Source organism: Hemicordylus capensis, chromosome 2 (genome assembly GCF_027244095.1).
Source record: "Hemicordylus capensis ecotype Gifberg chromosome 2, rHemCap1.1.pri, whole genome shotgun sequence".
In the NCBI taxonomy this organism is placed as follows: Eukaryota; Metazoa; Chordata; class Lepidosauria; order Squamata; family Cordylidae; genus Hemicordylus; species Hemicordylus capensis.
The window spans coordinates 167,260,437-167,287,210 of NC_069658.1; the positions used below are offsets into that span (position 1 = coordinate 167,260,437).

Genomic DNA, 26,774 nt, shown 5'->3' on the forward strand with positions numbered 1-26,774 from the left:
CCCGAAGGGTGGCCCCTTCGGGAGTTAAACTTCTTGCAGCACAGCCAGGAGCGGCTCTTTCCTGCAGGGAAGAGCCACTCCTGGCCACGCCACGAACACAGTGGCCTTTGCAGCTCCCCTGCGTCTGACGTCAGACGCAAGGGACATGTTGGGGCCGCAAAATGCGGCCCCTGATTGGGCGCGGCTCGGATTCTTTGAACCCGTTGGCCCAATGGTGGCTCCGCCCCTGTTGGGCACCTTTTATAAATTATAATGTAGTGCAAGGTTTGCATCCTCACCCAAGATTTGGTTTTTGTTAAAGCTCAGGTTTTATAGCATACATTTGCTTATTTAATCATGATATAATATTTAATCCATTGGGTGTTTGTTTTTTGTGGGGTTTTTGGCTCTGGATTTTATGAGGATTTGATTAATTTTAATCTTGCAGTGGGATTTTCTGTCTGAATGTTCTCCATAATGTCCCACATATATCTGTATGAAGCTCAAGAGTGTATATTGCAAACTTTTTCTTTCTTTCTATCTTTAAATTCTTTAAAAAAATTTTTAATTAAGCCACAATCAGGTGTTAGTTTCATCATTTTTCTTTTCACTTCCACTTTTTTAAGCTAATATAAATAACTACTGGTTAATTTTTCTTACCAATACAGCACAAGAATTATGTTCATATAAACTACAATTCCCCAAGCTATTTATTCCCAAATTGTCCCAACAAATACTTTGGAGCAGGTTGTGCAAGAGCTGCAGATATATAATACATTACAAATATACTACAATACATGTACAATACAAATATACTACAAAACATATAATACATTACAAATATAGCCCCTTTAGGACTTCATCTGGGAGCTATGAACTTCTCCATTATTTACAGATTATATTCAGTGAATGTTTGAATGGCTTGTGGGACTCCAAGGTCTGCCTGGTCCAGCATTTCAGCAGTAGCTTGCTGGAGGCCTGTTTGCCTTCTTGTACTGTGAGATATAATGCATGGATATTCCATTTAGCTATAATGGCAAATTATATCTGGAAGACCTTTTCTCCATTATTTGGTCTCATCTTTCTTAAACTCCATTTAAACTAGTGGCCCTCGCCACTTCTTGGGATGACGTTTGTAAGTTTATCATTGTGTACGCATTATGTTAGTACCTTTATCCTGCTGTCCTGAATTTTTTGTCAATCAGTTTCACTGGGTAATTCAATGATATCCCCATGTTCTAGCAATATGAGAAAGGAGACAGACCTCTCTCTCCACACCTTTCCTAATGGTATTAACCTCTACCATGCCTCCCCTAATCTAAAACACTTCAGTCCTGCAGGTAAGGAAGGTATATCTACCCTTTGATCATGTTTGCTGCCCTTTTCTGTACCATTTCCAGCTCTGTGATATCTTGTTTGAAACAGGGTAACAAGAAAACACACAGGATCCTGAAGGAGGGTGAAGTAGCAAATGAAAAGAACCATGGCACATTACTTCCAGAAGGCTGGTATTACAGGAATATAAAAGGGGATGCAAGTTGGAAATGACCTCTGTATGGGGAAATTTTTTTGATAATGTTACCTCTCTCTTTGTTTTCAGTACAGTGGGTTGCTCCCAAGACCAAGCTGGGATATGTGGCACCCAACACTGGTGGCTGAGGCCCTGTTTGCTATTGCAAACATCTTTAGTTCTCTGCGCTTGATCTCATTATTCACTGCAAATTCTCACCTGGGACCACTGCAGATCTCTCTTGGAAGAATGTTACTGGACATATTGAAGTTTCTGTTCATCTACTGTCTTGTGCTGCTAGCTTTTGCAAATGGACTGAACCAGCTATATTTCTACTATGAAACAAATGAACCTGACAGATGCAAAGGCATACGGTGTGAAAAACAAAACAATGCATTTTCAACGTAAGTTAGCATTTCCTTAAATGAATGGAATTGAATGGAATAGCTTTATTTTTATATACAGTTTTTTATTTATCAGTGCAATACTGTTGATTTGTTGCCAGAGAGTGGATTGGAGTGTCCAAAGCCAATGATTCTGTAGCACCCGCCATATCTATGTGTTGGTGGCTGCTTGCATTGTGGGCATCTCCATGCAGTTTCTCACATTTCTAGTGCTGGAGTGGGGTTCTTCTACAGGAACAGCAGCCGGTGGGCATGCTTGAAAAGCCTGCAGGCACATTGGGAAGGCCTGCACCAGCATGTAAGACTGCATTTTCTTCCAGTGCTTTCCCCAGAAGTCCATGCATGGCTTCCCAGTATGCCCACAGATTGCCATTCCTGTAGAAGAGCCCCTGCCCCCACCCAGCATTAGAAATCTGAGAAACCTCATGGAGATGGCCACGGTACAAATGCCCTCAGCTATATAGCATGGGGAGGGGGGCAGTGTTTCATTGGCATTGAATGCTCCAATGCACAGTTTATTAGAATGTTGTCTAGGAAATTGGAAACATGTAAAGGAATGTTTACTACAAGAAACCAACAAAAGAATATTTCAAGTCATGATAACAACAATGCTTTAAGAACAAAGTAGGGATGTGCGTTTTGTTTCGGATACGAAACGTTTTGTGCACAAAACAGGCCATTTCAGCTCTTTTGTAGCCAAAACAAAACAGCCAATGCTCAAAACAGAAAATTTTGTAGCCAAAAGAAAACGTCCCTGTTTCAGACACAAAACGTTTTGTTGTTTCGGCTGTTTTGGAACTCCATTTTGCAATAACAAAAAGTCTTTCTCCTTCAGTCTCCATTTTGAGTTTTGACATCTGTTTGAGTTTCCAGCCCTTCCAGCCCACAGATTGGCCAGTAAAAGCACGAGCTGATCTGCTGGCAATTGCCTCCTTATTCCTTTTAAGCAAATTTAAGGGTAAATTTTACCCTCATTGGCCAGTGGGGCAGTGTGCATTTCATTGTTGTTGTTTCAAGAGCTGGTCTTGTGGTAGCAAGCATGACTTGTCCCCATAGCTAAGCAGAGTCTGCCCTGGTTGCATCTGAATGGGAGACTTGATGTGTGAGCACTGCAAGATATTCCCCTCAGGGGATGGAGCTGCTCTGGGAAGAGCAGAAGGTTTCAAGTTCCCTCTCTGGCTTCTCCAAGATAGGGCTGAGAGAGATTCCTGCCTGCAACCTTGGAGAAGCCGCTGCCAGTCTGTGAAGACAATACTGAGCTAGATAGACTAATGGTCTGACTCAGTATATGTCAGTTTCCTATGTTCCTATGTTCACACTGTTGTGTGTAGACCAATTACATTTCAGATGGGGTTGGGTGTGTGGATGTGCATGACCTTTGGAAATCTGCCTGATTTTTCCCAAAGCTCTGCTGTTGTTGATATGTGATATTGATGTTATTTGGGGTGGATTCGGGGCAGAAAGGGGGCTTTGGGGTGGTTCAGGTGGTAGTGCCCCAAGGGGTGCCTGCCACAACCCAGATTCCAAAGGAACAGGGCAAAAGGCTGATTTCTTAGGAATTGTTGAAGTTTACGCTTCTTTAAGGTTCCCCCCCCAGGGAATAATGGAGGTTTCAGCAGACCGATAACTCCACCTGGGGGGCATTGGGGTGGCTGGGAGCGAGTGGTGGTGTAGTGCACATAGGGTGCCAACCACCCCCATAGGTTGCTAACCCATGCGGTGCTGGGTTCTGTTGTTTCTGAGGTGTTCTGAGTGTAGATTCTCTGGTAGCATATGAGATTTTCAACATCAAACCATGAATCCACTCTCATATGCTACCAGAGAATCTGAATCTACACTCAAAACATCTCAGAAACAACAGAAACCAGTACCCCATGGGTTAGCAACCCATGGAGGTGGTTGGCACCCTATTTGCTCTATACCACCACTCGCTCTGGGCCACCCTGGTGCCCGCCAAGTGCAGTTATGGGGCAGGAATTATGGAGGTCCATCATTCCCTATGGGGAAGAACTTTACAGACACGCAAACTCCATTGCATCTTTAAAAATCAGCCCTCTGCCAAATTCCTTTGAAATAATTCTGGCAGCTTCCTTGTTCCCACTGAGCACTACTACCCACCCTGCTCTGCTCTGGGCCACCCCTTTCCCCCCAACATGAAGCTATACTTTTGATGAAACCTTCATTCTTCCCTATGGGGAAAATCCTATACTTCAAAAATTCACCAAATACCAGCCCTTTGCCCAATTCCTCTGAAATTTGGGTAGTAGTTTCCACCCATTGGGAACTACCACCCACACCCACTAGTTTTTCTCCGGGGCCATTTTTAAAAATCCAAAACGTTTCAGATTTGGATTTTGCAATTTTGAACAAAGAACAAAATGGGGGTGTTTCGGATTGGCTGATTTCGAACAAAGAACAAAATGGGGGTGTTTTGGATTTGGGCCAAAAACAAAACGGGGGGGGGGACGCACAAACCTAGAACAAAGATAATATGAGCAGAACTATATAAATAACACCCATTTTCAATGAGTTCCTGGAGGCTAAGATGGTATCGGTCATCTTCTGCATAATGTAACTATTATAAAATGTCAGTTGTGTAGTTGATGAATTAGGGTCTGGGATTCCTTTGGGAACATTGGACATATTGCAGAGGAAACAAAAATGTGCATATCCTGTTCTTGGAGTTGCTTTTGCGCAGGCACCATTCATTTCACATGCAAAGGGAGAAAGAGGAGTTGCTGTACAAGTGTTGTTAAAAGAACAGAGGTTGCATTTGTATTCCTTGAGCAATTGTACTCATAAGGTTTTAGATACCTAGGATAGTGAGGAAAGAATCTATCTTCTCTACAGTTGATAACTCTGTGCCAAAGCAAACATTGTTATTGTCGTCATAGCCATTGGCATCAGGATACAGCAGAGGGTGAGGCAAGCAGCAAGGCCCTTCCATTGGCCTGAGACCGACTAATGGTAATCTGGCCTCATCTCTCTAATAACTTGTTTAAATTTTGATTATTTCTTTTTTTTTTTTAATTGTGAGCCCCTTCAGAAAAAGGTTATTAATATCACTAAGAGTTCCCATTTTCCTCAGAGTAATGGGGAAGCAGAAAGGGCTGCTCAAATGGTGAAAATCAGTAAAAAATATTCTAATTCTTTCTTTGTACAGGAAATAAGAATTCCTGATATTGCTGTGCAAACAACTGTAAAACAAACAAACAAATGCTTTCATATATAGTGAAGACTCCTAAGAGAACCTTTCTTCAAAATTAAGAGCATCTCTGGCAGATTCCTCAGGTTTATCATATTAGATGAGTCTGTGCTTTAGTTTATCCCATAGACTAAACACAACCTTAGTGTCTTTCATAGGTCTATGGAGAAACTAAAACCCAGATCATTCACAGGACCTTAGCCGCATGGCCTAAGGGAAGGCAGGAACTTGTCTGACTTCCTCCTAGATGAGCAGTGGCTGTCTTGGGCTCTGCTCTGTGGCGTTCATCCTCATGAGTGGCGCCGTGGCGGAGTCCCAAGCTGGGATCAGGAGGAGGAAGTCCTCCCACATCCCAATGTGCCCCACACAAGTAGCGGAGCAGCTGCTCTCAGTATAGCGCCTCTCCACTCTGCGCAGCCACTTCTTCCCCCGGCTCGCTGCCCAAAATGGCAAACTGGGGGAGAGCCCAGCAACGCAGCAATGACTGCACACACAATCACCTGCCAAGGTAGAATGAACTGCTGGTTTGTTCTATCTCAGTTTAAAAAACTGGGTTAAAAAGGCAGGCTACCTAGGCCTGGAGTAGCCAGGAGCAGAGGGCTCCCACTGCTCCAAGCAACACAACCTGCCTGAGGTAATCCTAGCAGCTCGTATCTTGAGAACCAGCATGGTGTAGTGGTTAGAGTGCTGGACTAAGACCGGGGAGACCCGAGTTCAAATCCCCATTCAGTCATAATACTAGCTGGGTGATTCTGGGCTAGTCACTTCTCTCTCAGCCTAACCTACTTCACAGGGTTGTTGTGAAAGAGAAACTCAAGTATGTAGTACACCACTCTGGGCTCCTTGGAGGAAGAGGGGGATATAAATGTAAAATAATAATAATAATAATAATAACAACAACAACAACAACCTCATAACTAAATAACAATAGACAAGTAAACTAGGGATATAAGTGCCATAGCTAGAGTTATGTATTGTACCTATTCCAGAAAAGGTGGAATGTAGTTGAAAGAGTTAATGCTCAGCTCTAGCATAGAGTGAGTATGATGTCACCAATAGAATACAGACTTGCTTTTTGTTAGGAGGAGTTGAAATAAAACACAGAGAAAATACAGACCGGTACCCAAACTTTAAAATTGCATAATGATTCCACAGGAAAGCCCTATGCTAGCTAGAAATTATGTTCAGCTTTTAAATTGTCTCTTTTCTCCTTTTCTATACTGCTGTATTCACAAATATACTATATTGCACTATATTGGTGCAAGAGCAACATTCACAAATGAAGCATACCAAACTAAAAAAAACCCTTTTTGTTAGCATCATTTGTGCAAATACTCTTATGTTCACATTCTGTAACCTTGTCTTTGCCTCAAAGGCTTGAGTGGGGAGGTGCTGAAGAGAAAGAAGAGATAAAACAGATCCAGTTATAGTGTTTACTCCTATAGCTTTGTCGACATTTTACAGACCTGCACATGAAATATTTTATCTTGCAAGGCTTTCAAATACTTTATCAAGTCTGCTAAAAGTTAAAGTCTCCAACTCCACCCACATGGTAAACAAGCCCTAGATTCTGGAAGAATCAGTGTATCAGACATTTAGATTGCAGTCCAAAGCAGAATATACCTGGATGTGCAAATGACTTGTTCTTCTGGCCTTCCTAGCATAAAATTTGAGGCTCACCATATGTCTCTCAGTGCAGTGAAGTCTCTGTGTTCCAGACGGAGATGCCAGCAAAGTTGGCCAAACTCAAAAACAAGCTTTGGGTGCTTGTAATCTGCACTTCAAAAGGAGAGACAAGCATTGCAAATGTCAGAATTTTCTAGCTTGTATTTAAAATCCAAACCACTCCTCCCTTGCCCTCCAAAAGCCCCACATTCCTGCGGGGCTTTGCAATAGGGATGTGCGAGCCAGCTCAATTCAAACCAAAGTTTGAATCGAGCAGGCCTGATTCAGCTGGTCTAGTTTCAAACCAGCCTGGCCCCCCACAAGGGGGAGCCAGTCTGAATTTGAACTGGACTTACCCTGGTTCTAAGAACCAGTTTGCAGGCCAGGTCAGGGATACTTGTAAAGGGGAATCCTTGAGGATTCTCCTTTACAAGTAAAGGGAGCATCCCTAATCCCCATTGTAAGGCCGGTCGGTGATTTGTGTGGTGTCTCAAATGGTTTCTGTGCATGTGCAGAGGTCACAAAAATGGCCTCTGTGTGCGCGCAGAGGCCCAAACTGGAACATAGCCAACTAGGGCTGTCATTCAGAAAGCTGGCAGGGGGCTTGGAGGAGCCACCGCCCCACCACCACCACCCCGCTTCCTCCAGTGTCTCCATTGCTGGCTCACTGCCTCCTCCGCAGCCTCCACCACAGACTTTGCTAAAGGTACAGAGGCCCCTTTTCTCACCCGCCCCCCGATCGGCCTTATGATAGGGATTTACCCCTTTACTGGCCCACGATAATTTACTGGCCCACGATAATTATCCAATTGGATAATTGGATATAATTCATTTATCCCTGAACTGGCCCACGAACTGGTTCGGCCCAGTTCAATGGCCAAACCAGACTGGACCTGGTTTGGCCGAGCCCGAAACAACTAGGCCAGGTTTGAATCCAATTTGAATTTGAACCAAACTGGTCAAACTGGTTCCATGCATAGCTATGCAATGGGACAAGATTTTATTTTGTGCCATTTAATGCTGGGATCCCATTGAAATATATTCTAGGACTAGACTCAAACAATTGCACTTAAATAAATGCTTCATATTGGTATTTTACATTTAAAGATAGGAACATAGGAAGCTGCCTACTACTGAGTCAGACCATTGGTCCATCTAGCTCAGTATTGTCTACATAGACTGGCAGTGGCTTCTCCAAGGCTGCATGCAAGCAGGAATCTCTCTCACGCCTATCTTGGAGATGTCAGGCAGGGAACTTGGAACCTTCTGCATGCAAGCATGAAGATGCTCTTTCCCAGATATTCCCTGGGGGGAATATATTACAGTGCTCACACATGGAGTCTCTCATTCAAATGCAACCAAGGCTGACCTTGCTTAGCAAAAGGGACAATACATGCTTGCTACCACAAGATCAGCTCTCCTCCTTTTGTTTCATCAACATTTTGATGAGCATACACTATTATAAAAGTACTTCTTAGTTTTCTTTAAATACTGTAGACTTAGGCTGCACATGTGGATGACCTACGCACATATTCTTCGAATGTTTTTGTCAGTCACAATTATTCTTTTCTTTTCTTTTCCAGTTTATTTGAAACCCTCCAGTCACTGTTTTGGTCTGTATTTGGACTCATCAACCTGTATGTGACCAACGTTCAAGCACGACATGAATTTACTGAGTTTGTTGGGGCCACCATGTTTGGTACCTACAACGTAATATCTCTGGTCGTCCTGCTCAATATGTTGATAGCCATGATGAACAACTCGTACCAGCTTATTGCTGTCAGTTTCTGATTTTGCTTCTTGCTTATTTTTGAAAATCATTTCTGTCAATTTCTGACAAACATTTAAGCTTTCTGAAAATAAGAAGGCTTGTAGATTAGATTAGATTCCTTTATTATGGTCATCGACCAGATAGACAATAATAATACAAGAAGGCTTGTATGCATATGAGAGTGTGAGCCGCCCTAGAAACATTATGTGCTATGAGAAGTGGGATATATAAATTTAAAAAACAGATTATCTTGTATCTTCCTCTATTGCTCAGAAATTCTCGGCCAGTTGATTCGAATAGAATTAATTTCTTAGAAGTACAGAAATGGACCATGGTTATATCATGTAACAGCCAACACTAGAGATATAATTGGCTGCACCTATGGCCTTGAATTTCTTTCACCTGATCTTAATTAGTCCATTGAGATTTGGTGGAGAGTAGATTCTGCTCTGCAAGAACTCCAGAGTGGATCACGGAAAGCAGAATGAATTCCCCAAAACATTCCAATCCCATGAGGTGAAGGTAATAAAAAGCACTTCCCTTGTTGCACCAGAGTCTTTTGGATGCCTGGGAGATGCAATGTGTGCTAGACTCTCCACCCCTGAAAGAATCCTGCCAGCATTCAGTTTTTATTACCCTCCCTTTTTTGGAACTGAAAGCTTCCATCATCGGACATGAGGGACAGGTTATGCTAGACCACTATTTCACATGCCTCAAGTCAAGCAGACAGAGCTAAAAACACCTCCCTCTCCCTGTTTTGGTGGCCTCTCTTTATTTTTGGAGAAAGTCCAGTGGAAAGAAGCAGGTGCTGGCCTCACTTCAGAAATACTTTTGCCTCTGCCAGAAGCCATTGTTCTTGTGTTGATTCTGATGGAGGTGAAACTGCTAGGGGTGTGCATTTTGGAATTTTCTTGTTTTGATTTGTATCCAAATCGAAACATCCCCGTTTTGTTTTATACCCAAATTTTCTGAATCCGAATCAGCCCTGTTTTGTTTTGTAGCCAAATTTTCTGAATCCGAATCCAAATTGATTTGGATTTTTTAAAAGGGTCCCAGGGCAAAAAGAGTGGGTGGTGGTGGTAGTGTCCAATGGGTGGAAGCTACCCCCAAATTTCAAAGGAATTAGGCAAAGGGCTGATTTTTGTGTGTGAATTTTTTTTTTAAAGTTTACACATCTTTAAGAATTTTCCCATAGGGAATAATGGGGATTCCAGCAAAAGTATCGCTTCAAATCAAGGGGAAAGGGATGACCCAGAGCAGAGTGTGGTGGGTGGTAGTGCCCAATGGGGGCAAGGAAACTTCCAGAATTATTTCAAAGGAATTGGGCAAAGAGCTGATCTCTTGTGATTTGTTGAAGTTTACATGTCTTTAAGATTTCTCCCAGGGGGAATAATGGAGGTTTCAGCAGCCCCATAATTCCACTTGGCGGGCACCGGGGTTGCCCAGAGCAAGGGGTTGTGTAGTGCAAATAGGGTGCCAACCACACCCACAAGCCTGTGGGGTACTGGGTTTTGTTGTTTCTGAGGTGTTCATTGTAGATTCTCTGGTAGCATGTGAGATTTTCAGTGAAAAACAAGAATCCACTCTCATATGCTACCAGAAAATCTACACTCAGAACACCACAGAAACAGCAGAACCCAGCACCCCATATGTTAGCAACCCTTCCCCTGGCCAATGTGGGGTCAGTAAAGAGTGGGAAGAAGCAAAAGAGCCAATGGGGAACAAGGAGGGAATTGTCAGCAGGTCAGCCCATGATTTAGGTCACTGATCAGAAGGCTGGAAGGGTGGGAAATTCAAAGAGATTTCAAACACAAAATGGAAACTGATTCAGAGATCACCACAAAATGGAGGTCCGAAACAACAAAACATTTTGTAGTCGAAACAGGGATGTTTTGTTTTGTATACAAAACTTTTGGATCTGGAAAATGGGTGTTTTGTTTTGTCTACAAAACATCCGAAACAGGCTGTTTTGGGTACAAAACGTTTTGTATCCGAAACGTTTCGCACATCCCTAGAAACTGCATCTTGGAAGGGGCAGAAAAATCTTCTGTGATTTTTCCCTTTTGTGTGATCCTAAAACCAAATTTGAATTCCCACTGAATTCTGCCTGAAGTGGAATTCAAGGTTAGATATGGGTTCTTCACAATTGGACTTGAGGAGGCAGAAATCCAAAGGGTTCCCCATCAATATTCCAGCCTCAGATCAATCCAGGACTGACCCCTCCTTAAGCAGCAGTCAGTTTATAAGCAGCACCATTTTGTATGCTCCTCAGTCCTTAGATGGCATCACTCTTTAGATGGCCTTACTGGAAAGTACTTGTATGTTCTCGCACATCACTCCTCTACACATACATTTTCCCAGACAGATACCAACACCAACACCACTACTACTACTACTACTACGATTTATATACCACTTTTCAACAGAAGTTCTCATAGTGGTTTACATAGAAAAATAAAGGAAAAAAAATAAGATGGTTATTGATTGAGAGTGAGTGGTTGAATTGTACAGTATGTGATGTGCACTGGCAACCAAGGACCAGAAAGGCTGCTGTTCTAGTGATGCAAGTAACCCACTGAAATCCAGAGTCCTGAATGTAGATATCCTACTGGACAGATAGATTTTCAAATTCCAGGAGAGATGCTCACCAGCATATGTGACTGTGTAGCACTTGAATTGATCAAGTATCAATATTTATAAATATTATAAATAGACTAGAAATAAATAATATTTTCCTCTTTTTTGTCATTATTTATTTCTAAAATGTGTAGACCACCCCAACCTTCCATCTCTGGGTAGTTTACAACAACATAAAACAAATTAAGACAAAAATGAAACTTTAAAACAATTTAAAACCACAGTCAAGTTAAAAAGCTTGGGTGAAAAAATGAGTCTTTGCCTTTTTAAAAGTTGTCAGAGATGGGAATGGGAGGCTCTTATCTCAACAGGGAGTGCATTCCAGAGTCTCCAGGCGGCCACAGAGAAGGCCTGTCCCTGCATAGCCACCAGACGGGCTGGTGGCAACTGCAGATGAACTCCTCCCGATGATCTCAGTGGGCAGTGGGGCTCGTGGAGAAGAAGATGTTATCTCAAATAACCAGAGCCTAAGTTGTTTAGGGCTTTATAGTTATAGTCAACACCTTTTATTATGCCTAGAAACTTATCCCTCTGACTTGGAGAGAGTTAAAGGCAATGTGAGGGTCAAAGAGTGCATCTTTATTGGGTAGTACTAGTCAAACTCATGGTTAAAATATGTTATCACAAAAAGGTGTGATTTCATAATACATTTCAGCAGTTCATATTTATTTGTCTGTCACAGGGGTGCTCAACTTCGGCCCTCCAGCTGTTTGTTTGTGTTTTTTTTTAAATAAGAATTTGTTTTGAGAAGTAAACCAAAGGAGACAGAGACAAATCACCATAAAGACAGTATAAAACCAATCATTTTTCATTATGAAAAACTTCATTTTTCTAATTAATAAAGTAAAGAAAAAAAATATCTAGAACAGGACAAAGCAAAAGAAATTCAGACTCTTGGAAAGTTATAAGAAAGTTTTTGGCTTATATGTATAGTTAACAAGAACCGCACAGACTCGTAAGCGGGAGTCAATATTTACTTAATTAAGTGTAACTTGATTGATAAGATATTGTAAAAATCAATAAAATTTTAAAATGCAAAAAAAGAGAAAGTTTTTGGACTACAACTCCCATAATCCCCAGCCACAGCGGTCAATAGCCAGGGATTATGGGAATTGTCGGCCATCTGCAGAAGGGCCAAAGTTCCACGATCTATCATATGTTTATACCGCCTGATATGTATGTATCTAGGAGGTGTACACAATTTAAAATATATATATAAAAACAGAGTAAAAACAGCTAAAATTTCACAAAATAAAGTAAAAACAATATCATAAAATAAAAACAAATTAAACAGTTTAACAATTATTGGATTTCATTTATGGGCAAGCTAAAAGATTCCTTTCATCTTGTCAGTTTTATGGTGTTTTATTGTTTCCTGTGTTCAGGATCATGCAGACATTGAATGGAAATTTGCTAGAACAAAACTTTGGATGAGTTACTTTGAAGAAGGAGGGACTCTGCCTACTCCCTTCAATGTGATACCAAGTCCAAAGTCTCTTTGGTACCTAATCAGATGGCTGGGAAGGCAACTATGCAGGAAAAAAATAAGAAAGAAACCTGAAAGTTTTGGAACAATAGGGGTAAGCAATCAATTGTTATTTTTCTTTCCTTTTAAAAAAAAAGTGCAAGTTTTACACATGGGTAGTCACCTGGCGTAGCAGGGGAATACTTGACTAACAAGCAGAAGGTTGCTGGTTCGAATCCCAGCTGGTACAGTATGTTTCTCAGACCTATATTGGGCAGCAGTGATATAGGAAGATGCTGAAAGGCATCATCTCATACTGTGCAGAAGGAGACAATGGTAAACCCCTCCTGTATTCTACCAAAAGAAAACCACAGGGCTCTGTGGGTGCCAGGAATCTAAATCGACTCGACAGCACACTTTACCTTTACCTTACCAGAGGCCTGCAGATGTCCACAACGCCTGGCTCATCCACCCAAGACCATTGCACTGACATTTTTAGTCTCTCTCACACTGCTCCAGCCTTCTTGGAAGCCAAGCACAAAATGGAAATAGCCACCTCTTCACCTTGCTGGTCAGGGGAGCTCAGTTTCTTTAGTCTTGCCTCAGAGCCATTTTTATGGCCTCTTTCTCATACAAACAAAGAAAACTTAAGTGGATTTAACTAAAGATTTATTCAGCAACAACTTCATTTTCTCTCTCTCCTTCCCTCCCATTTCCTTTCTGACTCCAAACGGCCCCATATTCAAGGTTGCCATATTCAAGCTACCCAAATCCGGGTGGCCTAATTTACACATTGTGCAAATCATGTGGCAACTAATTTGCATTTTTTTTATTTATTTATTTCACAGATTTGTATACTTTCCCCTTCTCCTCTGCCCTCCCATGTGATCAGATCCAGAGTAAAATCCACGCAGCACATTTGAAATCCGTGTAAATCTGGGTGGAATTTAGCAGCCAGGTGGAGGAGCCAAAATCCGGGGCTACCCTAAATTCCAGGGGACATGGCAACCCTACCCCCGCCCAGCACACACACACACTCTCTCTCTACAGCAGGCCCACACAACATAAGGCACACGGGCCGGATCTGGCCCTCGGGGACCTTTTTTCTGGTCTGCAGGTAGGAATATCCTGCAGCAACAGCAAGAGCCATGAGGAGCTCCTATCCTGCTGATGAGCAGAACTGACTTAATGCAACTGGCTGCTGAGACCAGACACTTCTTGCCCTGGGTGAGAGCCACTGACACCATCTCTCATCCCTCTTTCCCTTTGCTTCCCCCCCCCCCGACTCCACCCCTCTGCTCCCTCACTTTCATTAATATTTAAAATAATAAATTTTAAGGTAATAATTAATGTACTGATTGTGTGTCCCCACACACCAAGTCATAGTTGGTTGTGGCCCACTGGGGCATTTGAGTTGTGCACACCTGCTCTACAGGATCACCACTGGGACAAACTTTTCAACAACACAACATAAAAGATTACTAGCTACAACACAATGGGGCTATTCTCACGAAGTAACACGCTCAAGTACCCCTGCCCTAAAACCAGGTTTGCAGAGCGAGCGCTCCACAAACCTGGTTTTCAAGATCATGAGTAGCCACAGTGCGGCTCCACGCTGCCTCTACTCATGAGGAGACCCCCAGAGGGGAGGCGAAAAGCTCATGCAGGGCATGCTAGAGCTTCCGGGGGGCCACATGGCCCTCGAGCTCCCCAGCCCCCGCCGGCTCCTTCACGGAGCCGGCAATCATGTGGGCAGCCGATCCGGCCGCCCAGGGCTCTCTCCCCACGCACACTCCAAAACCAGGTCTCACTGATCATGAGACTCAGCTCAACAGGTCACTAATATCCTAAATGAGTCCTGCTGTTATCAAAATGGCAAAGGCTTGTCAATATTCCCGTTCCACTTTCCCCAAAAAATTCCAAATGAAGGCTTATTTACTTTCCCTTTCAGAGCCACTTCACACCTTCCATTTTTTAAATACAAGCTATGATTTTTTAAAGTATCCTCCTAAATGAAATATGGGTTTAGAAACATTTTTATCCTATAGGTACACCCACTGGAGAGGGGTGGACAGATCTCTCTATGTCCATTCTATCTCGGTTTTGCCCATTTCCCTTTCATTTCTGTTCCATTCTCTTCTGCTAAAAATCCCCAGATTTTTTCCCATCACCTCATCCATATTTAAATATGTATTTGAATACATATTTCCCCAAATATGTTCATGTCCTTACTATTCAAACAGTAGGTGTAAAAATACATTCCAAAATACAAATTTAAATACAGATTTCTCCACAAATGCATATAATCTGTAGAAATTGCTGTGTTTTATAAAATTGAATCCACTGGGGAATGGGAGGGGTCCAGAACTATGCATTCCATCCCAAATGTCAGCAGGAAATGAATATGGTAACTTCTTGTTAGTGGTCCTATTGCCCTCCACACTCTGGATGTCTGCATCTGCAAAGACAGGACCTCAGAACCTTCTAGAGCTGTAAGCTATAAGCTTTTTGGCTGTAGCCCTGTCCCCTTGGTGACACATATATAGCCCCTCACAGAACAGCCCCTCAGTCTTCTTCCAACCACTGCAAAAGTGACTTCAAAAGACATTCTGCCTCACTCATTGAGGAGAGCTGTCAACAACAACCACAGCCAAACAAACCTCCTTACCCTTTCTCTTTAATTTAGTGTTTTGGTTTTTCTGTCTATCCTCTCATTTTTCAGTGATTCTTATTTTATGAGCCTGGTTTCGTAGAGTGAGCAGGGAGAGCGGGCTAAGCCCACTCTCCCCGCACACGAGCGGGCATGGAGCCCTGGGCGGCCAGATCGGCCACCCACATGATTGCCGGCTCCGTGACAGAACCGGCGGGGGTTGGGGGAAGCGGGGGCCAATTGGCCCCCGCCAGAGGCATATCTAGGGAAAATAGCGCCTAGGGCAAGTACTGAAATTGTGCCCCCTGTCCAAACATTTGACACCCATCTTTCAGATAACTTTACCATAATATCAGCTCAAAAATACAAGTCAAGCTCATTGATATTTTAATATTTCAAAAACTATTCAGCAGTGGATGTCGCCAGACTAAAAAATGCTGCAAAACTACAAATTTCAGCATGTTGGGGCTCATGAAATACCCAAATACTATGTGGAGGTGTACTTGGAAAACTAAACAGAAGTGCCTATCTAATTCTCTACTATGCATTGTAGCGTCACTATTATATAAGTTTTAAAAATAAATGGAGAATTTGACTTTTCCCAGATACTCTGAAAATAATTAAAGGATATGCAGAGTAAACTGAGTCACTGCTTGGAATATATTCTAGTATTTCAGAAAGACAGTTAAAATGAGAGAAAGAGAGCAAGAAACTCCCAGTGGGCCTTAATACTAAGGATTTCACACTGATTCAAAGACAAACTCACCATTAATAGCCATATTATTAAGACATCACATTTAACTCACTTATCACAAGAAGCAAAGTAAGAGCAAATGAATACAATCCTAGCTCATAAGCTTCAGCTCAGTATTCACAAGCCCTGATTCTCTGTACATAGTACCAAACTGAATATGTGTACAGTGACTTATATTATATTACTTTTTAAAATTTTACCTGTAGCCCCTTGGGGGGGGCTTCCTAAAGGCCGTGGGGGGTCTGCAAAGGTTCACTCTCCACCCACTGACCTCTAGGACCTTACAGGGACCATTTGATCATGTGTGGTGGCCATTTTTAAAATATATATATATTTTTTTAAAAAAATGGCTGCTGAAAACAAAATGGCCACCGTGCATGCTCAAATGGCCTCTGTGCCTGGCATGGCCTAGGGTCTCACAGAGGCCATTTGAGCAAGCACGGTGGCCATTTTGTTTTCGGTACCCTTTAAAAAAAGATTTTTTTAAAATGGCGTCCCCTTCAAGTGGCGCCTGGGGCACGTGCCCTGCCTGCCCTACCCTAGGTCCACCCCTGGCCCCCGCAAGCTCCATGCTGGCGATACCCCCAGAGCTGGGAGGCGGCTTTTCGCCTCCCCTCAGGGGGTCTCCTCGTGAGATCCTGAGACAGTATGTGGCTGCTAGAGTTTAAGAGCTGCCTTACTTGCTCTGTTAAACTCTCCATTTCAGACAGGCATGAACTCTCCATTTTCAGATAGTGTTTAGCGTGGAGACCCAGTGAACTGAGTGATTTGCCAGTGCTTTACTAGACAGACCCAATGCAAACACACTTCCTGCCTCTGTGCTTTGCAGAGAGTGCTGCATCAGCCCTACAAGCCACTCCTACTAGCTAGCAATCCCAGCAGCGCTGTACCAGCTCTGGTATTCTGTGCTCTCAGCAATCCCAGCAGCTCTGCTGTGAGAGAGGACTTTACATGCTGCATTGAGGGCCTTACTGTGAGAGAGGCCATGCTGTGAGAGAGGGCCATGCTGTGGGAGAGGGCCTTACTAGCTATACAAGCCACTCCTACTAGCTAGCTATCCCAGCAGCGCTGTACCAGCTCTGGTATGCTGTGCTCTCAGGAATCCAAGCAGCCAACAAGCTCCCTCTCTTAAAGAGGCATCCACTGCTAATACCAAAGGTTTTGTCCTTGGGGCTTAAGCAAGGGAAGCCAGTAGACCATCCTAGGGTTTGGAGAGTTGGAGAGGGAGAGCAACAGGACTTTTTACTTGCCTGGACCTCACTAGAGAGCCTGCTCAAAATACTATGCTTATGACAGCCACAGACCACATTATGAATATATGTGGGTAGCAATAGCACTTACATTTTAGCACTTACATTTATATACCGCTCTATAGCCGGAGCTCTCTAAGCGGTTTACAATGATTTAGCACATTGCCCCCAACATTCTGGGTACTCAATTTACCGACCTCGGAAGGATGGAAGGCTGAGTCAACCTTGAGCCCCTGGTCAGGATCGAACTTGTAACCTTCTGGTTACAGGGTGGCAGTTTTACCACTGCGCCACCAGGGGCTCCAGGGGCACCAGGGTAGAACCCAGGTCTGCAGTATATCACCTTGGGCAATTATTGGGGACCTGAAAAGAGGGACAGGGCTTACCACTACAGTCATAGCCCAAGGTGCCATAGGTCCAAATCCAAGGAGGAGAGCTGGTCTTGTGGCAACAGGCATAGGTTTTCCCCTTTGCTGGACGAGTCCACCCTGGTTTGTATGTGAATGGTTACTACTTGTGTGAATATAACACTTCCCCCCCACCACCACTCTCCTTCCTTTAATAGGAAAAATAAAGCACCCAAACCTGAGACAAAAAAGACAGCAAGGGTTTACTAAAAAAGACAGCCAGCCACAAAGCACAGAGTGCCACCACAACCAGTGGTGTGCCAGATACAAAGGCTGATGCCCCATGGGGTTTTTATCTGCCTCAGACTCTGAGAATGATGCCGTGTCCTGTGTAAATAAAGACCCAGACCAATCCCCAGAATCCCCAGCTGATCCTCTGGATGCAGATAAGAACCAGTCCCCTCCTGGTTACAGACCATACTCTGATCAGGTACAGCATAGACCTGACATAGCACAGCATCAGACCAGCATAGACCATGAGACTGCAGATCCTGTGTTTGGCCTTATTCAGTCTGCTTCTGCAGCGCCACTACCCTTAGCACTTTTGCCCACTTCAAAGAAATTAGAAAAACTCTATAGAGTACCCCAAAGTGATGTGCCCTACCTGTTTTTGCATCCCAAACCTAACTCAATAGTTGGGTTGTCTTCTCAGCAAGGGGTGAAACAGAAGTTATGATCTACCCCAATCAGATCCCAATTGCAAAAATATATTCATTTGGTAAACGGATATATGCCATTGCAAGCCTTTAGGTACACATACACCCTAATAGGGGTGTATGGCTAAATATACTCATTTTCTCTTTTAAAAGATTTGCACCTTTCCTCTGACAGCTTCAACTGGACCAAAAGGATGCAGCTATGACCTTTTTAACTGTAGGATTACAGACCACCAAGCAAAAACTGCACTCTGCCTGCCACAAGGCAGACTGTGGTTCTAGTGCAATGGCGGCAGCAGTGGCACAACAGAGACACGCATGGCCATATCAGCAAAGTCCAGTTAAGCAATGCCCTTGGACCCAACACTCTCAGCAAAGATCATCCTACTCGCTATTCCGCCATCATCATCTCAGAAGGAACAGGTATTAACCTTATAGTTCCTTTTGCAAGTCAGCTACGCCATCACAGAAAACCACTCCTAAGTCCAAGCCAGCCTGTGATAAAAGGGCCAGACATAATGACCAGCTCAAGATTCCTCCCTTTCACAGAAGCATGGTAGGCAATTACTATGGACCAGTGGGTGATGACTATAATTTGATTGGGATTTGCAATAGAGTTCCATACACTTCCACTCTTTTGGGGAACATGTTGTACACAATCCACCCCGTCCTACAACAGGCAGTTCAATCCCTTATCAAGAAAGGCACCTTTTGACCACACACCCAGGGATTTTTATTCAAGGTACTTCGCGATCCTGAAATGAGATGGAGGCCTGAGGCCCAATCTAGATTTTTGCAGCCTCAGCAGTTTTATTTGCTCCCATCAGTTCCCATCAGTATGACCACTCTCACCCAGACCTTACAGCTTCTGTTTTCACAATAACAATTGTGAAATTGTGTGAAAATGTGCAATAGACTTTAAAGACTCCTATTTTCATATTTCTATTTGGCCGCACCACAGACAGTACATTCCCAATTCTTCTGCACTGGGAAGAGAACTTACCAGTACAGGGTCCTGCCCTTTGGTCTGCCCACAGCATCTAGTCTTTCTCAATATATGGCAGTGGTGGTGGCATACCTCTGCCAACAGGCCATCTGTCTATTCCCTTTTGAGATGACTGGCTCTTGGTGGCCAGAACCAAAGACAAGTATCAACGTATCCATCCCACGCTGACTCTTCTAGGCAAGCTAGGATTGTGCATGATTTGTGCATGAACTGAGAGAAGTCAACATTGGCTCCCTCAAAGATTATAGAGTTTTGGGGCACCATTCTAGATTCCCAGGAGATTCTTGCGTCCTTGCCTTCCTGCAGGATAGCAGATATCAGGGCTATGGCCCACAAGATCTTAACATCACACACTCATCCAACGCAGTCCATACAAGCGATGCTGGGATTCATGGCATCCACTGCCAGCATCCTATCTCTAGTACTCCTTCAGATAAGGCAGCCACTGCTAACAGGCCACTCAGTGCAAGCTATGACAGACAATGTGACCATGATGTCTTATCTGAACCATGAGGGGGAGTTGGCAGCTTTGGCTTTTTAAAAGCCAAACTTTGGGTTATGGCCCATTTGACCCACGAGTATACCCCTTAGGTTACGGCACATTCCATCATTGACACGCCTAGCTATCAGGACTGGATGTGGTGCCTCCATCATCAGATCTGGCCTTCTGCAATTGTATACACATTGCAATGAAGGGAAATACAAATTGTATACACATTGTATACACATTGCAAGGAAAGGAAATGTATTGGCAGACTCCTTGAGTCAGATACAAAAAATACATCCCACAAACGGACATTGGCCTGCTCAGTGGTGCAGGGCCTCTTCAACAGATAGGATCATCCATGCATAGATATTTTTGCCACCGAGGACCACAGGGCACCGAGGGCACACAGTTCTACAGCGGAGCAGACCAAGGATGCAACTCCTTGGAAGGTGCGCTTCTGTCTTGGAGTCTGTTCCATTACCTCTCAAGCCAACAGTTCTACACAAGAACAGTTCTACACAAGCAGCAGATTGCATCTTCATCACTCCTTGGTGGCCTTAACAAGCCTGGTTCTCCATTCTGCTAGCCATAGCCAAAGGTCAGGCTTCTGCCTCTACCCAGCCATCCCAACCTATCTTGCCAGAGAACTAGGATCAGTACTTCATCCAGTTCTGAAGAGTCTTCATCTCACGGCCTGGAGGATCACCAGCCAGTGATCTGAGGCCAGGAGGTCCTGGGTGTCATCTCTGCTGACAGGAAACCTTTTGTGACCTTCAAAGGGGTCAAGCCCAAAGAGGCCTCATTGGACTTCTTTCATATCTATTACTTTTTTAAAAGTTAAATCATGATGTTCCGTCATTTAAAGTTCATCTTGCTGCCGTTGTGGCCCACACTCCCCGTGTTCATATTTTCTCATTGGACTCTGTTCAAAAAATTTTAAGAGGTACTGCTCCACTTGTATTTCCCAGCTCCAACATTATCCCCTCCATGGGATCTCAAGTCATTTCTCTCTATGCTCATGCACAAACAATTCGAGCTGATATTCCGCTGAAATACTTGGCCATTAAGATTGTCAGCCTGGATCACATCTGCCATCACCGTAGCAAATCCCATACATTTGCTAAGAAGCCACTACCGCCCTCCATTAGAACACATTCTGCAAGTGCTCGCTAATCTCCAAAGTGTGGAAGACATTAGGACCTCTAACAAGAAAGTCAGGTTGCTTACCCATAACAGTAGTTCTTGTAGTGGTCCATTGTCCTTCACACGATCCTCCCTCAACCCTCCTGTAGCAGTCACCTACCTGTTATATATGATGGAGAGCTGATCTTGTGGTAGCAAGTATGACTTGTCCCCTTAGCTAAGCAGGGTCCACCCTGGTTGCATATGAATGGAAGACTAGAAGTGTGAGCACTGTAAGAGATTCCCCTCAGGGGATGGAGCCACTCTGGGAAGAGCATCTAGGCTCCAAGTTCCCTCCCTGGCAGCATCTCCAAGATAGGGCTGAGAGAGAGTCCTGCCTGCAACCTTGGAGAAGCCGCTGCCAGACTGGGTAGGCAATACTGAGCTAGATAGACCAGTGGTTTGACTCAGTATATGGCAGCTTCCTATGTTCCTATGATCACAGCAGTCAGGGACTGAGGGAGGTAATCTGTGAGCGGCTATATGTGTGTCACAAGGGGGCGGGGCTACTGCCAAAAAGCTTATAGCTTACAGCTCTAGAAGGTTCCAAGGTCGTGTCTACACAGACGCAGATAAGTTAATTAAAACCCACATGCAAAAAAGTTAATTAAAACCCACAACCCTGAAGTCTGTCTACACTGATCTGTAACTATACAGAACTTTTTATTTTTACTTTGAGTTCAAATACAAGCCACTTTCCCTATACAGGGATCTCCTTTACATTGTGATATAATGTTATTTACATTCCTCTATCAATATTTTTATTTAAAATATTGCATCAAACTAAGCCCAACTTTGAGGCAGACCTGTGAATCACTTTGGCCATTGTGGACATTTCTGCTACTCAGCCATAGATTTTTATTTGTTTTAAAGCATTCCAGCTAATTTATATGAATTGATATTTTCAGAGACGTGCCGCTGATAATTTGAGAAGACATCATCAGTATCAGGTAACTAAGCTTTGCATTTTTCTATTACTTTTTTGCATGGGAAGCTGGAGAGAACTTGGCATTTTAGTGCAGATTAGTGATGCCAAGGTAATCTGGCAGATTCAGTTTCTAACATGAAAATTGTAGTTTCATGTTGGGGACATTTATCCTAAAATGAGCTTTTGTCTGGTGCTATCTAATTTAGTTTCCATCAGATAAAGTTATTGCTGCTAGATGCACACTCCTGTGTACGCTGGCCAAGGTTTAAGAATGGGAATTTGCAACCAAATATATAGTACATCTGAATGTGCATCCCATGTGCTGCAAAGGGCAGCATTAACATTTGATTGGATATCCAATTTATGCTTGCAGTTTCTAAAAGCAAGGATATTCAAGACACTACATGGTATTTTCTTTGAGGCCATAGGGTGGAAATAAAACTACAGGTTTCACTCATTTCTAGTTTAGACCACTTACAAATGCGTCATTAAAAAGCACTTTTGAGCTTCTCTTGCACTGTTTGTTTGTTTGTTTGTTTGAAGACTTCTGTGCCACCAGTTTATACATAAATAAACTCAAGGCGGCAGACAAGGTAAAGAGAAAACAATTCTTTATTTAGCAGGGGGAGAGTAACTGGCTCTATCCGTCCCCAGCAAAGCATTCCTCCAGTGCCTATTGCTGATGTTCCTTTTTTAGATCGTGAGCCCTTTGGGGACTGGGAGCAATTTTAGGTCTATCTATCTATCTATCTAAACTGCTTTAGGAACTTCTGTTGAAATGTGATGTATAAATATTCATCAGATTTGTAAAATACATTATAGGCAGGTTCACATCACCATTATAATCAGGGTAGGAGTGGGCTACCAGTTTTGCATGAACATCAGAACTCATGCATTTCCCTCCAACCCAGGTTGCTCCTGGCAGGGCTACCCAGCTTCTGTACCCAGATTTTTACCACAGGTAGTTAGCAGAGCCCTCCTACCCCAATCATCCAGTTCTGAGAACCTGTGCACCATTCCTACATGGGCTACTGCCCTTGGGCACCCTCACCTACATGGCAACCATCAAGAGCTATGCCTACAGTGGTTGCCATCGATGGATGGGCTAGCTTTCACTTCACACTCTATACTCCTGAAGCGAAAGTAGATTCAGGAGGTCTTCATTTGCCTCTTGCTCCTACATGACCAATGAGAGGGCAACCACTGCCATCATGAAGCTTTTCCAGTCTGCTGGCAGGGAAGGGGATCTTGGGAATGCATTCCAGTCCCTGGAAGATCTTCCATGAGGAGATGGAACTTGAAGCTGCCAATTTCAGCAGTGGATTTGCCACCTTCCATGATCATGTGTTGGCCTAGCTGGTGAAACCCGGCAGAAATTGTGATTGTGTCTTACATACTGGGCAACACCTCGCCTGCACTCCTATCCACCTTAAAACAGTTGTGAGAATGGGCCCTATTTGTGGCATGTGTGAATGATTTTCTTGTGGGATGGAATGTCCATTTTATGTAATGTTGGTTTTACAGTCACCTTCTAGACTCATCTAAGCACAAACCGAAACCTATGTTTAGCTTCACATCTAAAAATGAATTAAAAGAAAGCTGGGTTCCTGAGACAAGGGAGGCACAAAACGTTCCAGACATTTAAAAGGAAGACAGTCAAGGGGGAATAATAACAAATGGATTCAAGTTGCTCCTGAGCAGTTACAAGTTGGATATCAGGTAGAGGGGAGCTTGTGAATGAACAAGTTGGCAATGGAGCCAGTTGCCCAGAGAAGTTGTTTCCTCCTTGTCTACAGCTGCAGAACCATGCACTCATAAGGAAGTTCCACTGAACTCAGTGGACTATACTGCTGCATAAACATGCATAGGATTGGTCACTAAGAAGACTAAAATAGTTGAGGAAGGCTTTGATTGTTGCAATCCTGCCAGCTGAAGGAGCTCCAGTAAATTACCTTTGATGTTTCTTCCAATTCTGTTATTCTTTGTGGAAAGACAATCCTGCCGAATGACTCCTTGCTTACATACCCCAAGACAGAAAAGAGAAGTCACCTCAGTGAGAGGCAGCAAGGAAGAAACCAGAAGTGGTACCACAGCCTTCAGGGCCGTTAGCTCTTCTCTTTGACCAGCCTTTATAGCAGAGATAGGTAGTCTCCAGCTAGGTGGCCAGATTTGGCTTTTAAAAAGCCAAATTCTGGCTTATGGCCCATTTGACCCACGAGTATACCCCTTAGGTTCTGGCAACTCTGGAGACTCTCCAGCCCGTAAGAACTTCCTGCCTAGCCTGAAGCAAAACCACTGATCCCAAGTCAACAAACATGCCATATACACACTATTATACTCTTCAGATGTTTTCTCCCAGCTGTGACACAAAAGAATCCTGAAACTCCTCCTTCCCAATGTGAAGAGCAACAGAAGCTGGGTCCCAGTTGCTCCTTTATGCTCCTCAGCTGCTGAGTCCAGTGCATGAGCCTTTTCTCATGACTGAGTGAGATGGCTTGAGGGCGGGGAATGGGCTGGCAGCAGAAGCTCGCCTTCCCCACAGATAATCCACATGAAGTTGCTGGGGGTGCAAATCACACACCCAGATGGCCCACAGCTGCCACGGGCTGCATGGAGATGTGGGGGTTGGGATGCATCATCCTGGCTGCCGGAAATCCCACAATGCATTATGCAAGTGTGTGGTGCATTGTGGGGATTCCCCCAGAGATGGGTGAGCACCGTCGCACTGGGCACGAGTTTCCCAGCGGTTCCAGCAGGCAGCCAAGCCTGGGCTTAGCTGCCATAGTCTGGTCTTGGCTGCTTGTGAACAGCCTCCATGAATCAAACACAGCTAAATGGGAGTGGGAAACAGAGAAGGAGGAGCTGTGACAGAGCCTTTATTGCTGTTCACTCAGAGGAGGAGGAGGAGGAGGAAGTGAGTATTTCTTTCCTTGTGTGGGAGTGAGTCAATGAGTTGGAACCAATGTTGTGACTCTTCACCTCAATGGCTCATCTTAAAAATGAGTTGATTGACACCCAAACTAAGGCTGGGTTCACACAATCACAAAAATCCTGGTTAAAAAAATTAATGGATTAGTGAGCCTTGTGGAGCTGATTAGGAGGACCCAGAATTTCAGGGCAATCTTGGTCAAATCCCTCAGGTTAACCAGCATTTAACGAGAATAGACAACCAGATTATTATTATTATTTCTTGTTTACACAGTCAGACAGGTGTTATTGACTAGTTTGTTTTATCCAGACATCGAGTCCTTCCCAAGGACCTGGGATGACTGAATTTTATCAGCAATAATATTCAGCAATAATATTTTATCAGCAATAAAATACATCGCAAAATATAGGCTGTTCCCAGTAAAGTTGTTTTTTGTAATTGGCTGATGGTGATTTCTGTGGCCCCTATGGTGTTGAGGTGCTCTTCAAGTTGTTTTGGAATTACACCTAGGGTGCCAATTACCACTGGGATTATTTTGGTATTATTATTATTATTATTATTATTATTTTGATTTCTATACCACCCTTCCAAAAATGGCTCAGGACAGAGAAATAATAAACAAATGAGATGGCTCCCTGTCCCCAAAGGGCTCACAATCTAAAAGAAACATAAGACAGACACCAGCAGCAGTCACTGGAGGTACTGTGCTGGGGGTGGATACAGCCAGTTACTCTCCCACTGCTAAATAAAGAGAATCACCACGTTAAAAGGTGCCTTTTTGCCAAGTTAGCAGATGCTAGTTAAATGCTAGTTAACTGAAGCACCTTGACCAGAATTGCCCTGTGATTCTGGGTTCTCACAATTAACTCCACATGATTCACTAATCCTGATTCACTTTTTAACCAGGATCCTTGTGGTTGTGTGTGAACCCAGCCTAAGTTATTAAATAGTACTAATCAGAAGATACTCTAAAGGGCTACATAATTTCAGTAGGACTTCTGTCAATTTAGTCAGCATGTATATAACCTAACCTATAGGTTAGTCCTATCCCCACCAAGAGATCAGGAAACAGCTCAGGGTCCCTTAGGTCATAGGAACATAGGAAACTGCCATATACTGAGTCAGACTATAGGTCCATCTAGCTCAGCATTGTCTACACAGACTGGCAGTGGCTTCTCCAAGGTTGCAGGCAGGAGTCTCTCTTGGCCCTCTCTTGGAGATGCTGTCAGGGAGGGAACTTGGAACCTTCTGTTCTCCTTCTCTCTCCTTCCCCAATCCCCCCCAGGTTTGCCTGCTACTCCATTCTTCACCTCAAATAATGGATGGCGTCACTTCAATTAATTTGCCTTTTTAATTCATTATATTTTCCGACATAAATTAATTAATATATTATATAAACTTATAAGTGATATAAGATTAAGTGATATAAAATTAAAGCCAAAGCTGATATAATCTGATTCATCAAATGGCACTCAGCAGAGCTAGAAGCACTGACAAAATTGAACTGTTCTTTTTTTTTTTCAGGAGGTCATGAGAAATCTGGTTAAGAGATATGTGGCAGCAATGATAAGAGATGCCAAAACTGAAGAGGGGCTGACTGAAGAGAATTTTAAGGTAATTGACTTCTCTTATGTTGGATGGCTTAATAACAGTGGATCAGAACACTAAGAGCTTCAAGTGAAAAATACATCTAAAGACATTTTCCACTGGGATTTGAAAACATAATAATCAAGTAGTATCCAGTCATGTATACATAAACACTTATATTTATATTTAGGCTGGTAAGTGCCACTCCAGGGGCAGGACTATGAGAGCGGAAAAATGTCACTTTAAACAGTGACAAATGTAGCTGCCACCAGTACCTGGGATGCTCTGTATGGTGGAGGTGC

The 26,774-nt window shown here is 43.4% G+C and overlaps 1 protein-coding gene and 1 long non-coding RNA gene across 8 annotated transcripts in view; one reads left to right on the forward strand and one right to left on the reverse strand.

Annotated features, from left to right (window-relative positions):
• Positions 1 to 26,774, forward strand: part of TRPC4 (transient receptor potential cation channel subfamily C member 4) — a 280,034-nt gene that overhangs the window by 251,587 nt on the left and 1,673 nt on the right. For 6 of the 7 annotated variants that reach the window (XM_053295519.1, XM_053295521.1, XM_053295518.1 and 3 more), the window contains 5 exons: positions 1,580 to 1,893; positions 8,347 to 8,542; positions 12,557 to 12,751; positions 21,937 to 21,978; positions 26,410 to 26,499. In XM_053295519.1, the coding sequence (XP_053151494.1) occupies positions 1,580 to 1,893; positions 8,347 to 8,542; positions 12,557 to 12,751; positions 21,937 to 21,978; positions 26,410 to 26,499 (837 nt within the window). Of the gene's footprint in view, positions 1 to 1,579; positions 1,894 to 8,346; positions 8,543 to 12,556; positions 12,752 to 18,528; positions 18,777 to 21,936; positions 21,979 to 26,409; positions 26,500 to 26,774 lie in introns of all 7 variants that reach the window. The other variant, XR_008316011.1, reaches the window with a different exon arrangement.
• The window catches only part of LOC128344737 (uncharacterized), a 65,513-nt gene that overhangs the window by 20,149 nt on the left and 18,590 nt on the right, over positions 1 to 26,774 (reverse strand). Inside the window, exon 2 of the long non-coding RNA XR_008316015.1 lies at positions 6,779 to 6,877. This is a non-coding gene — a long non-coding RNA (uncharacterized LOC128344737). The remainder of the gene's footprint in view (positions 1 to 6,778; positions 6,878 to 26,774) is intronic.